Below are 13,719 nucleotides of genomic sequence, written 5' to 3' on the forward strand. Positions count from 1 at the left end.
CATGGATACTAGTCAGATTCATTTCTGCTGAACCACTGCCAGAACTCCTACAGGCCTTGTCTTAATCCAGTTTTTTTAAATGTACAATGATAATCCCCATTTTTAATTTTATTTAAAAAATTTTTATTTTGGAGTATAGCTGATTTACAATATTGTGCTAGTTTCAGATGTGTAGCAAAGTGACTCAGTTATACATACACATATATCCATTCTTTTTCAGATTCTTTTCCCATATAGGTTGTTACAGAATACTGAGTTCTCTGTGCTATATAGTAGGCCCTTGTTGATTATGTTTTATATATAGTAGTATGTATGTATGTTAATCCCTAACTCTTTTTTTTTTTTTTTTGTCTTTTTTGTCTTTTTTGCTATTTCTTGGGCCGCTCCCGCGGCATGTGGAGGTTCCCAGGCTAGGGGTCGAATCGGAGCTGTAGCCACCGGCCTACTCCAGAGCCACAGCAACTCGGGATCCGAGCCATGTCTGCGACCTACACCACAGCTCACGGCAATGCCGGATCGTTAACCCACTGAGCAAGGTCAGGGACCGAACCCGCAACCTCATGGTTCCTAGTCGGATTCATTAACCACTGAGCCACGATGGGAACTCCTATTTTTAGTTTTTTAAGGAAACCACATACTATTCTCCATAGTGGTTGCACCAACCTACATTCCCACCAACAGTGTAGGAGGTTCCCTTTTCTCCACACCCTCTCCAGCATTTATTATTTGTAGACTTTTGATGGCCTTGATCCAGTTTTTATTACAACTCTAGGAGGTAGGTACTGCTACTCCTATTAAGTGAAAAAAATGAGGCCAGGGAGCTATAGTGACTTGCCTAAGGTAACACAGCTGAGAAGTGGTAGAGCAAAAAACTCTTGGAAAGGGTTACAATCCTAGCAGAATATTTTTTGTTTTTTAGATTTTTTTTTTTTTTTTTTTTTTTTTTTTTTTTTGTCTTTTTAGGGCTGCACCCGCTGCATATGGAAGTTCCCAGGCTAGGGACTGAATCGGAGCTGTAGCTGCTGGCCTACACCACAGTCACAGCAACTTGGGATCCAAGCCGCATCTGTGACCTACACCACAGCTCATGGCAATTCAGGATCCTTAACCCACTGAGCAAGGCCAGGAATCAAATCCGAGTCCGTTTCCTTACCATCGAGCCACGATGGGAACTCTTTCTTTCTTTTTTTTAATCCTAGCAGAATGTGGCATTCCCGTCGAGGCTTAGCAGTTAATGAACCCGACTAGCAGCCATGAGGATGCAGGTTTGATCCCTGGCCTCGCTCAGTGGGTTAAGGATCCGGCGTTGCCATGAGCTGTGGTGTAGGTGGGCAGCTACAGATCCAATTGGACCCCTAGCCTGGGAACCTCTATATGCAGTGGGTGCAGCCCTAAAAAGACAAAAAGACAACAACAACAAAAATCCTATCAGAATGTGATGTCCGGATTCCCAGCATGCAGTCACTGAGACTCTACTCTGTGCCAGATGCCATGGTAGACAGTGAAGATGCCAAGACAGAAACAAGTCACTACACTGGGATGGGTGTAACAGTTCGAAGGTAATGCTCTCTGGACTTCTTGGAGGAGGGGATAGTCTGAGGTGTGGACAATAGGTAAAGCCTCTTCAAGTAGAGAAAAGGGCAAGTGCAATAGCACAGAGATTTGGAAGATTCTGGTGTGTTGAGGAGGGGTGAGCAGATTATGATTCCTAGAACAGGACAGATAAGGGAAATGGGGTGGAGGTGGGTTGGAGCTGGAAAGGTCTGTAGGGGATGGATTAGGGAGGACAAATGGCTCTAGGCTAGGGAGAGTGTGTGGGCAAGGCCAAGGGCTAGAATGGAAACAAAGGTGCTTAGAAAACCACCTGGCTCCCCTGGAGCATGGGATGGAGGGCTCTGGGGCAGGCAGGGGAGGAGACAGACAGTCATAGCTACTCATCCCTTCTGCCCATGTTCCCTGAGCCTTTGTTTGGCCCAAGTTATTCAGATGTTCCCATGGAGGTGTATAGGAGACACTGCTGTACATACTTTTAGTGCCTGTGTTGAGGCAGGCATTGTGCCTGGCACTGGGACAGAGACAAAGATAAGGAGGATATTGTTCCTTCCACAGACAAGCAAGAGAGAGAAACCTGGGAGCAACTTAGGGGTTGTTGCCAAGTGCTGAGAACAACGTGTGTTCTCACGTTGGACAGATACTCCTACTCTGGAAAGACAGGATTTTTCAAGGAGGTAAGAGTTGTGTTGGGTCTTGAAAGTGCATAGTTCACCTCGTGGTCATTGCATTTCAAGCAGAGGGAAGAACTTATGCAAAGGCACAAAACAAGACAGGAGCATATTTGGGGGAAAGTGATGTGATAAGGTCTCTACTTTTTTTTGTTGTTTTGTTTTGTTTTTTGGTCTTTTTAGAGCCACACCCATGGCACATGGAGGTTCGCTGGCTAGGGGTCGAATCAGAGCTACAGCCATAGATCCAAGCCGCATCTGTGACCTACATCACAGCTCATGGTAACACCAGATCCTTAACCCACTGAGCAAGGCCAGGGGTCGAACCTGTATCCTCATGGATACTAGTCAGATTCGTTTCCACTGAGCCACAAGGGGAACTTGTAAGGTCTCTACTTTTAAAAAGATAGTAGGTGCAAGTGGGAGAACCTGGAGGCAGGAGACCAGTGAGGAGGCAGGTAAAATAGGCCAGCAGAGAATTAAGAATTCTGACCTTGAGCAGTGGCAGTAGGAAGAGAAAGATAACCCTTCCGTTCCAGATTGAGTCCTAGAGTCGGCTTTTTTTTTTTTTTTTTTTTTTTTTTTTTTTTTGGCCGCACCTGCAGCATATGTAAGTTCCCAATCCAGGGATCGAACCCCAGCCGCAGCTGCAACCTATGCCACAGCTGTGACAACACCAAGTCCTTAACCCACTGTGCCAGGCTGGGATCAAACCCATGCTGCCACAGAGACAATGCCAGATCCATAACCCATTGCACCACAGCAGGAAATCCTAGATTTGCCTTTTTGAGTTGTCTCCCTCAATGTGCCAGGTATATAACTAGAGATGGCAATTTGTTGGGACAGGACCTAGGCTTCCAAAAGATAGCTCCCTCTGGGGACAGGTGACTGGGAGACATAGCTTTCCTGTGTGGAAAGGAGAGGACTGTCATGCTATTATGCAAAAAGGCAGACCTAATGTATACCAGCCATAAATTCCATAATTCAAAAGACACATGAACACTCAGAGCCTCAATTTCCTCACCTCTTAAGAGGGAGGGGAATTCCCATTGTGGCTCAGCTGATTAAGAACCTGACTAGTATACATGAGGACAAGGGTTTGATCCCTGGCCCCACTCAGTGGGTTAAGCATCCAGTGTTGCCATGAGCTGTGGTGTAGGTTGCAGACACTGCTCAAATCTGACATTGCTGTGGTTGTGGCGGAGGCCGACAGCTGCAGCTCCGATTCAACCCCTAGCCTGAGAACTTCCATGTGCCGCAGGTGCAGGTGCAGCCCCAAAAACAAACAACAACAAATAAAGAGGGAGATCATACTCCTTGTTTTGTGTAACTCACAGGTCTGTTCACTCCTTTGTTTATTCACTCAACAATTACTTATGGTGCACTACCATGTACCACATACTATGCTAGGTGCTGAATCGCAATGATGAACAATGCAGGATCGACCTCTGCTCTCAGAGAACTTGCATTGAAGATAAATTAAACAGCTATGTCAACTATAAAGCATGGCATGGGTCTCATTATTTTTCTACTTCTTATCTCCCAATAAGATTGTAACTGGGTTTGCTCTAGACTTCTTTAATTCCTTATCTCTATATCCTTGAGCAAGTCACTTCCCCTTTCCAGATGATTCTTTTTTCATACCCAGCTCAGAATCTAGGCGTGGTTTTTTAACTAGGAAAGGTAGGAATATCTTTCTGGAAGAAAAAGTTTCTAGGGGAGGTAAACCTCACTACAAAGAGGAAACAGAACCAGAAAAAAACTGAGAAACCCTAAGCACGCTTAACTCGCTTTAGTAGATATCCCTCCCAGCTTCCCTCCACCCACCCCTTTCATCATAGTCCATCCCTATTCTCCGCCTTTAGTAGCTGCTGTCTCTTTAAATGCGCTCCACTGCGTAAACTAGGCGGTGGAGCTGAAAGCGCGATTCTTCCCGGGATCGAGTGTTAAGTTGTTTGTCCGTTTCGGGCTGCCGTCCTGCAGATCCGCCATATTGTCTACTGAAGCTGCTGCCGCTGCCGCCGCCAAGTAGGAGCGAGCGGAGCCGCGATGGGTGAGTAAGGAAACCAAGCAACTGGGGACTCGGGCTGAGGCGGTCTCGGGGCTTGGGGTCTGGCGAGAGCCTGTCTCTAGTCTGCAGAGGATGTCTTAGTCTTTCCAAATAGGTTTGAGGGAGAGAAGCCAGGCCGGGAGCGCTGCTCAGGCCAGTTTGGGGCCGGGTTAGGGCCCATGCGGGGATCAGTCTTTGGGGGGCTGGTTCCAGGAACACCTTGCTACTCCTGGAGCCCCCACGTGGTGGCTCTGGGCTGGATTCCCCTTGTTCCCGGGGGCTGGAAGGGGGCCGACCCTCCGGCCTGCTCTGAGCCAGGGGCTGGGGGCCGGGCTCCTGGTGGCAGGCCCGGGCGGCGTTAAGGGGGCCCTCTCCAGGCGTGTGTCTGACCGACGCGCCTCCTAATTAGATTCACTGGTTCCCCTGAACTCAGGCAAATCCTGCCTACGTCGCAGAGGGAGTCCTAGGGCTAAGGGACGCCTGCCGAGCCGGCTGCAGGCCCTTAACCAGGGGCAGCCTTGCCGAATGCAGCCTGGGCCGCCGAAGGCCGGGAAAACTTCCAGAGCCGAGGCGGAAATGGGGTGGTTCGGTTGGGTTCAGAGTGACAGCCTTCATAGTGGTAGAATACCACTGCCAACACCTCGTAGCCATATATAGGTCGGAGACCTTAGGTCTCTGGGCCCGGCACTGCTTAGGAGAAAAGGAGCGACCTGTTGCTCTTCCTAAGGGGACTCCAGCTAGCAAGGCCTGTGCCCAGAATGCGGTGGCGAAGTCTTTGGACGTAGGAACAGAACCATCAGGGGTACTTCCTCTCCAGCAATAAAAACTATTAAATTTGCTAAGCTCTTCCTGTGTGCAGGCATTGTTCTGATTGCTTTACATGTCACGTTTTATATAATATGTACAACCTATTGAGATAGATATTGCTGTTATCCTCGTTTTACAGATAAGGAAACTGAGGCTTAGAGAGGTAAAGTAACTCAACCAAGGTCACACAGTCAGCGGCTTAAACCGGGGTGATCACTAGCCCTAGCTAGTTTATAGCTGCTGTTCTTTATGGCCTGGCCCCCTAGTGGTTGGGCTAGAAAAGGGAGAAAGAAAGCTTTTAATCCTAGGCAAAGTTGTAAAGGTGTTTTGTTTTTCTGCTAGTGGACTCACTTTTTAATCAGAAAGAAACTGAAAAACTCCAAAGTGAAATTGCTAACCCTAACTATCGTGTGTGTTGAGAGTGGGGGAGCTAAATGAGATTCTGGGATTGAGTTTTGTAAGATCTGCCATCCTGAGGAAACATGAATTATTCCCTTGAACTGCAAAGCAATAACTTTAGAATCAGATCTGGTGTTATAATCCTACCTGCTATGCCCTCCCTAGCTCTCATCCAGTCACTTAAATGTCAAATACATATGGAAAACATCTAGCACAATCCACAGTAAATGTTATTTTCCTTCCTTTCTGAGACTTCCTTTCCTTGTCTCTAGGAAGAGGGAAGGGAATCCAGGTGTTTGAAAACTAAATAAGATACGTCAGTATTTGGAGACTAGGAAGGGCTCTATAAATATCAGTAGTTCTTTTGTGGCAGTGAGTTAAGTATGTGGGTTGTCACTGCAGCAACTTGGGTCACTGCTGTGGCACAGGTTCAATCCCTGGCCTGGGAACTTCTGCATGCCACGCGCATGGCCAAAAAAAGATTGATAGGCTTGTCTTTGTAACTGTAACTTTATGTATCAATGAAAAATTTCAGGGGATTTTATGTCATAGATTTTGTATTGGCCTTCAATTTTAGGAACACTGCTGCATCAAAGGTGAGGAACTAATATATAGTTTAATAAGCCCCTTAATTTTTACAGATTGGGAAACTACCTCAGAGAATATAACACAGGCAGTAAAACAGCAATGCCAGAACTGAGATTCTTAGCCATTTTGCTATTCATAAACCTCTAAGACTTAAGGTGTGATTAAAGCTAGTCTTTTTCCTGGTAGACTTTTTTTTTTTTTTTTTTTTTTTTTTGCCTTTTCTAGGGTCTCTCCCACGGCATATGGAGGTTCGCAAGCTAGGGGTCCAATCAGAGCTGTAGCTGCCAACCTACGCCACAGCCACAGCAACGCCAGATCCAAGCCGAATCTGCAACCTACACCATAGCTCTCAACAACCCCGATCCCTAACCCGCTGAGCGAGGCCAGGGATCGAACCTGCAACCTCATGGTTCCTACTTGGATTCGTTAACCACTGCGCCATGACGAGAACTCCTTCCGATAGACTTTGAGAGTTCTTTAGTAGAGCAACAAAACCCGACCAAGGTCCTGAAGGGGACTTTTAGGCAGCCCTTTTCTCTGCAACTACATTTCAGGCACCTCCCCCGACCCCACCTTGCTCCTTGTCTTTCTGAACACCAGGTTATTGGTATTTTTGTTTCATGGGGGTTTTTTGTGTTGCGTGGGTTGGTGTGGGTTTTTTTGGTGGGGGGTGTGGAGGTGCATCTATGGCATATGGAAGTTCCTGGGGCAGGGATTGAACCCGAACCACAGTAGTGACCCGAGCCACTGCGGGGACAACTCCAGATCCTTAACCCCCTGTGCCACAAGGAAAATCAGTGGGTTGGTTTTTTTGCTTTTTACTCTGGCCCCTGTACTGCAGGGGAGAAATGTATCCTTACATTTAATCCTAACATCAAATCCGAGGTAGTTTGGTTATCCCCATTTCCAAATGAGTAAATAGGCTTTGAGAAGATTAGGTGATTAGTCCAAGGCTGGTGATCTAGGCCCTAGTGCCAGGGACACTGACATGGCCTGTGCCACACCTCCATTAGTCTAGAACCTGCTGTATTTCACTGCTTCTCAGGTGTGCTCTCCTTGATATGTGACTTATATCCTATACTATTTCTCCTGTGCCAAAAATTCGCTAGCCTTAACAGACCTTTGTGGTGATTTCACTGCTATTGGGAGCCCTGTGGGGGTGACGCTTGCAGCCCTGGAAAGTTACTTTTTCTAACCCTCCCTAGCAGAGACACAGCCTCTCAAGACTTAAGTCTTCTTTACTGACACTGGTTGTTTTATCACTGGTTGTTTTATCATTATTCCTGCCGTCCTACTAACCAGGAATCTGGCAGCACCTTCCCATCCCCAGGGGGTATGTCTTTGATATATATAAACTCTAAACCAATCATTGTAATTCTCTCTCCCTAGGCAGTGATTGATTTAGGCATGGGCATGTGATGCAAATTTGGCTAATTAGATGTGAAGGAAAGCCTGGAGGACTTTTAGAAAAGCCTTCCTTATTTAAAAGAGATTTGCTAGATTTTATTTTTTTGCCAGTTTATATTTTAACCCAGATATCACCAAAGTGTGAGAGATTCAGAAAAAGGGAGGGGGGGATGGAAAAGCTAGAATAATAACCATCATGTAATAGAACTTACTATGTGCTAGGCACTGAGTACTGTAATACTAATTCATTGAATTCTCAGATTCTTACGTTCTAATTGAGAAAACTGAAGCAAAGAGAGGTTCAGTAACTTGGGCAAGGTCAGAGCTAGTAGTAAATAGAGGAATCACTTAATTCTAGAGGAAGAATTTATGAATAAGCAGGCAAGTCTAAGAGGGAGGGTAAAGAAGATGAAAAGAATCTGATCTCTTCATGATGTTTTCGAAACTGTCTTATCACTGGGTTCAGCTAGGATACTGAAGGCTGCTTCTAGTTTGCTTTGGGCTGCAAGTAACAAAACCTTTCTGATAACCCTTGCAGTTTAGGAAGTAACTTAGCCCATCTCTTGTTTTAGTTTCCCTCCAGCCTTGCCCACCCTCCCCACAATCATAATAGCAACTTACAGAGAAGGTACTAAACTAAGTATCCCATGAGCAACAAACTCTCTCTTCCTGACATGCCTTTCCTGCATTTTTGATAATGGTAGGACCTACTAGGGCATAAAGTAGAAATCTTACCCATCCTTGATTCCTTACTCTTTTCTTCCCTTCTGTATTGGCTGCTGTCGGATACTGTGTATTTCAGTTACTGATGCCTTCCCTAAGTTGTTTTGTGTAGTTTTTCTCACAGCATCGTCCCACAAAGACTATTAATTCTGTGGTCTTTACCCTTGTTGAGTCTCAGGCTCCTCAGTGTGAAAGTATGATGATGTTGTTAGTAAAAGCGTCAGTGCAAATGTCAAAAATATTGTAAATTTTAAAGGTGTTATTTCAGGAGCCCTCTGAATCTCTTCTCTAGCCTCCTGTCTTATGACCAATTCTGCTGCAGCAGTGTTGCCAAAACACCCATCTGACTTTGTCAATCTACTCCTTAGTTTAGGAACCTTCATAGACTCCTTGTTGTCTACAGGATAAAAATCTTAATCTAAGGAGGTGGTAGTCAAGGCCTTCCTCTTGACTTTACCAGTCTTATTCCATTTAATATTTATCCACATATCCTGCATCCTGCTCAGACTACCTCCTTCGTATGTACTTCAGCTTTCTTGGTAGAGAAAGACACAAGCAGTCCCTTCTCTGAGACCTAACTTTCCTATGGAAATCTTGCCTCTTTTACAAGATTTAGTTTAAGTGCTACTTCCTTAAGGAACCTTCCCCAAATATGTACTTTATGCCTTCAGAACTATCCTTCTGAATTCTGTAGCACTTTGTTCTTGCCTTTTGTATTGCCTTTTTCATATTTTATCCTGTGTTATAGTTATTTCATTCTATAATGTAATTTTGACCAGTTGCTTAGTCTCCAGAGCCTTAGTTTCCTCATCTCTTAAAACAGGGATAATGGGAGTTCCCAGTGTGGTGCAGTGGGTTAAGAATCTGACTGCAGTGGTTTGGGTCACTGCAGAGGTGTGGGTTCGATCCCTGGCCCAGTGGTTGAGTTAAAGGATCTGGTGTTGCTGCAGCTGCAGTTCAGATTCAATCCCTGGCCCAGCAACTTCTGTATGGTTTGGGTGTGGCCATAAAAAACAAAAACAGGGATAGTAGTGTCTGCCTCATAGGAGTGTTAACGGTGATTAAACGAGCTAATGCTTATAAAGCATGGTGTTTGGCACACAGTGAGTGCTCAATAAGTGATAACTAATTGCTGTTTGTCACCTAGTATGCAAAGTACTGAGTAGAGTGTCAGGCCCTGTGCTAAATATAAAAAGTTAATCAATTCGTCTTTTAGGGGAAGGCAGAAACATACTTTTAGGGCATAGGCAGGCAAGTTATTTGTTAATTTCAGAAAAATGTTTATTGAATGCCTACTGTGTGCTAGCTACTGTTCTAGGCCCAGGAAATACAGTGCTGAACAAAACAGACAAAAATATATCTTTCGCTATCTTTCAAATGAAATCCCAGAGCTTAAATTCTAATTGGTGGTTGAGTAAAGTCAACCAAATGGAGACTGGTAGGCCAACTAGAGAGTCCCATGCAATCTGAGGAGCTCCAGCCTGTTGTAGCCATGGGGGAATGTGGGTCTAGTGTTGACTTATTGCATAATTTCCCATCTCTTTCCACAATCCTGCTCTCCTTTGAGGTTGGAAATCTGGGTTTCCATATGATTTCTTAGGGATTTTTTTTTTTTTTTTTTTTTTAGGACCACATGTGTGGCATATGGAAGTTCCCAGCCTAGGAGTCAGTCAGAGCTGCAACTGCCCGCCTATGCCACAGCCACAGCAACCGGGGATCTGAGCCATGTCTGTGACCTGCACCATGGCTCATGGCAATGCCAGATCCTAACCCACTGAACAAGGCCAGGGATTGAACCCACACACAAACTCATGTATAATTTAAAATCTGGCTGATTTAGACGTGAATAGCTGGTCATTATGTTATTTTGCTTTTCTTCTTTGGCTACACCCACAGCGTATGGAAGTTCCTAGGCCAGGGATCAGATCCGAGCCAGAGCTGCAACCTGAGCCACAGCTGCAGCAACACTGGATCCTTAGCCCACTGCACCAGCGCAGGGATTGAACCAGCACCTCCACAGAGATAAGCTGGATCATTAACCTTTGTGTAGTTTGCCATAGTGGGCACTCCTATTTTGTTTTATTGTGGTGTGGCAGGTGATATTCTGATTCTTAGAAGCTTTTACTTTCAGAGATCTCAGCACTTTAGCTTCTTTGTTCCTCTTGTTTGCATTAATTATCTTCCATTCAGTGTCTTGATAGGAGTTTAAGGTATTTATTTTGTGAATGTTAATTTAATTAAAAGTAGATAACTTGTAAATCCACTTAACTAGGCACACAAACTACAGAATGATGCAGTATGGGTTTTTAATTTTATTTTTTATCGGAATATAGTTAATTTACAGTGTCCGTGATGCAGTTTGTTAGCTGTAAATGAACTAATATCTTCACACCTGCTTGGTATAACTCCCAGTCTTCCTTCAGGAAAGCTTGGCCATCTGACCAACAGATAAAAGTTGCCAGTATCAGTAGGCTAACATGGAGTTCCATTTGTGGCACAGCAGAAACAAGTCCGGCTGTATCTGTGAGGATGTGGGTTTGACTCCTGGCCTCACTCAGGGATCCGGCATTGCTGTGAACTGTGGTGTAGGTTGCAGATGCGTTGCAGACACGGCTCAGATTCTGAGTTGCTGTGGCTGTGGTGTAGGCCGGCAGCTGTAACTGCAATTTGACCCATAGCCTGGGAACTTCCATATGCTGCTGGTGTGGCCCTAAAAAGAAAAAAAAAAAAAAAAAAAAAGGGCCAATATATAACAAAGCCTTACAAATATATATATTAGTAAAAAAAATATATGTATGTTTTTCTTCCTACGTCCCAGTTGATTTTCAGTATCATACTTTGGAGACCATTATACAATGATAAATATTTTGAGTGGAGCAGGCACAGTGCTATAGATGCATATAGTAAGAGGGCCCACCCCAGCCTAGGGGAATCAGGGAAATCCTTTAAGCTCCCTTTAATGAGACCTGATCTGTGGGTAAGAGTTGTCAGTGGCAGGGTGGGAATGATTGGATATTTCACAAGCTAAAAATTAGTAGGCTAGATGGATTGATAGCATGGAGGGAATGATATTTGGACCTTATCCTGATGACAGTGAGGTGCCACTGAAAGGTTTTAATCTCAGAAGTGATGTGATCACATTTATTTATTTATGTTACTTGACTGCTTTGCGGAGAATGAATTAGACTGCAATAAGATTCCAACCAGGAGTTTCTTGAAGTAGTTGGTTCTTAAGTAGGGTGGTAGTCCTAGCAAGTGTTGATGGCAATCGAGGTGGCAACAGTTGAGAATAAGTTAGGAATTTGAATTAGGGCTTGGTTATTGATTTTCATCTGGAGGCTGAAAGAGGGGGATTAAGCATGATTCTTAGGCCTCTTCCTTTGAGCAGCAGGCTGGATAGTGCTGCTGCTGAGTTGAGTTTCAATTTGAATTATTTTGTGGTATCTCTGTGACCTCCAAGGGAAGGTGTCCAAAAATGGATTGGATATAGAAGTCTGGAGCTCAGGCATGGGATCTGGGAATGGAGATAGAGGATTGATCATCTAGTTATCTCTGTAGATGGTAACTTAAAACCATGGAATGACCAATAGAGAGTACCTGTGAAAAATGTGTATCATGGGAAGTGGGCTGAAAAGAGAGCCTCAAGGTACATCAGCTTTAATGTGCAGAAAGAAGGGAATCAGCAGCCATAATTAAAAGAACATGGGGCAATTGATATCTCAGACCACTGGCAGAGAAGGACATGGCTGTCAGGATTGAGTGCTGTCAAGAGGACCAGCAAAATAAGGACTGAAAAGGTCCTGTAAATTTAGCATCATGCACTTGATCAATATCTTTTACCAAAACAGTTTTGAATGGAAGGAATTGTAGTGTGCTACAACATAAAAGAGGAGGGGGTTCCCATTATGGCTCAGTGGGTCACAAACCTGACTAGTATCCATGAGGATGCGGGTTTGATCCCTGGCCTCGCTCAGTGGGTTAAGGATCTGGTGTTGCTGTGAGTTATGATGTAGGTTGAAGATGCAGCTTAGGTCTGGCGGGTTGCAGATGTGGTGTAGGCAGGCAGCTACATCTCTGATTGGACCCCTTGCTTGGGAACTAACATATACTGCAGGTGTGGCCCTTAAAAAAAAGGCAAAAAAAAAAACTTAAAAAAAAAAAAAGAAATGAGAGAGGAGAGGCAATCTGTTTCAAGAAGTTTGGAATAAAGAGAAAGAACAGGTTAATGAGGCCCTTAGAAAGTCTACACAAGAAGTTCCTGTTGTGGTTCAGCAGGTTAAGAATCCAACCAGTATCCATGAGGATGCAGGTTCAATCCCTGGCCTTACTCAGTCAGTTAAGAGGTCTGGTGTTGCCATGAGCTGCAGTGTCACAGACGTGGCTGGGGTCTAGTATTGCTAAGGCTGTGGTGTATGCCAGCAGCTGCAGCTCCGATTCGACCTCTAGCCCAGGAACTTCCATATGCTGCAAGTGCAGCCATTTAAAAACAAAAAAATTAAAGCAAGAGATGATGAAGATCTGATTTAGGGTAATGGCAGTAGGAATGGAGAAAAAGAGCCCAGAAATAATTAGGAAATAAAGCCAGCCATTCTTAGTGATTGGATGTGGGCGTGAGGGGAAAGGACTTGTCAAGGGTGACTCTTAGGCTTCTGACTTGAAAAGCTGAGAAGATAATATTACAGTTCCCTGATCCCTTATATCAGTTTAACCTCAGCCTTTCCATTCATTGTCACCATCCTAAGAAGCCCCCCCCCCCCTTTTTTTTCCGTCAGCGCCTGTAGCATGTGAAAGTTCCTGGGCCAGGGATCAAACCTGCACCATAGCAGCAACCCAAGCTGCTACAGTGACAAGGTCGGATCCTTACAAAGAACTCCTAATTTAACGTTTAACCAAAAAATCTTTTTAGTCATTCTTAACCTTGCATCGAATAAAAAGCAAGCTTTATGCTTACTCTTTCTATGTATGAAGTACGGATATACCTATATAAATAGAGAGTATGTCTGCATATTAAAATCTCATGGGAGGGATGCATTAGGGAAAAAAATGTCTAAAAAGTCTTTGGAGTTCTCTTGTGGTGCAGTGGCTTAAGGCTCTGGCATTGTCATTGTAGCAGCTTGGTTTGCCACTGTGACTTGGGTTTGATCCCTGGCCCAGGAACTTCAACATATTTCAGGTGTGGCTAAAAAAAATAAAAAAGCTTCTTAAGAGTTCCCAAGTGCAGCCAAAAAAAAAGAAAGAAAAATTAAAAAGTTATTTATATTTAATTAAGGATTTTTTGTTTTGTTTTGTTTTTGCTTTTTAGGGCTGCACCTGTGGCATATGGAGGTTCCCAGGCTAGGGGTCTAATCAGAGCTATAGCTGCTGGCCTGCACCACAGCCATACCAATGCCAGATCCGAGCTGCTTCTGAGACCTACACCATAGCTCACGGCAACGCTGGATCCTTAACCCAGTGAGCAAGGCCAGGGATCGAACCTGCAACCTCATGGTTTCTAGTCAGATTTGTTTTCACTGTGCCATGATG

At 44.6% G+C, this 13,719-nt stretch overlaps 1 protein-coding gene across 1 annotated transcript in view; it reads left to right on the forward strand.

Annotated features, from left to right (window-relative positions):
* Positions 3,879–13,719, forward strand: part of KPNA6 (karyopherin subunit alpha 6) — a 45,154-nt gene continuing 35,313 nt past the window's right edge. The window contains exon 1 of the mRNA XM_021095806.1: positions 3,879–4,275. Coding sequence (XP_020951465.1) covers positions 4,272–4,275 — 4 coding nt within the window. The 5' untranslated portion in view covers positions 3,879–4,271. The remainder of the gene's footprint in view (positions 4,276–13,719) is intronic.

Source organism: Sus scrofa, chromosome 6, assembly GCF_000003025.6.
Source record: "Sus scrofa isolate TJ Tabasco breed Duroc chromosome 6, Sscrofa11.1, whole genome shotgun sequence".
NCBI lineage: Eukaryota > Metazoa > Chordata > Mammalia > Artiodactyla > Suidae > Sus > Sus scrofa.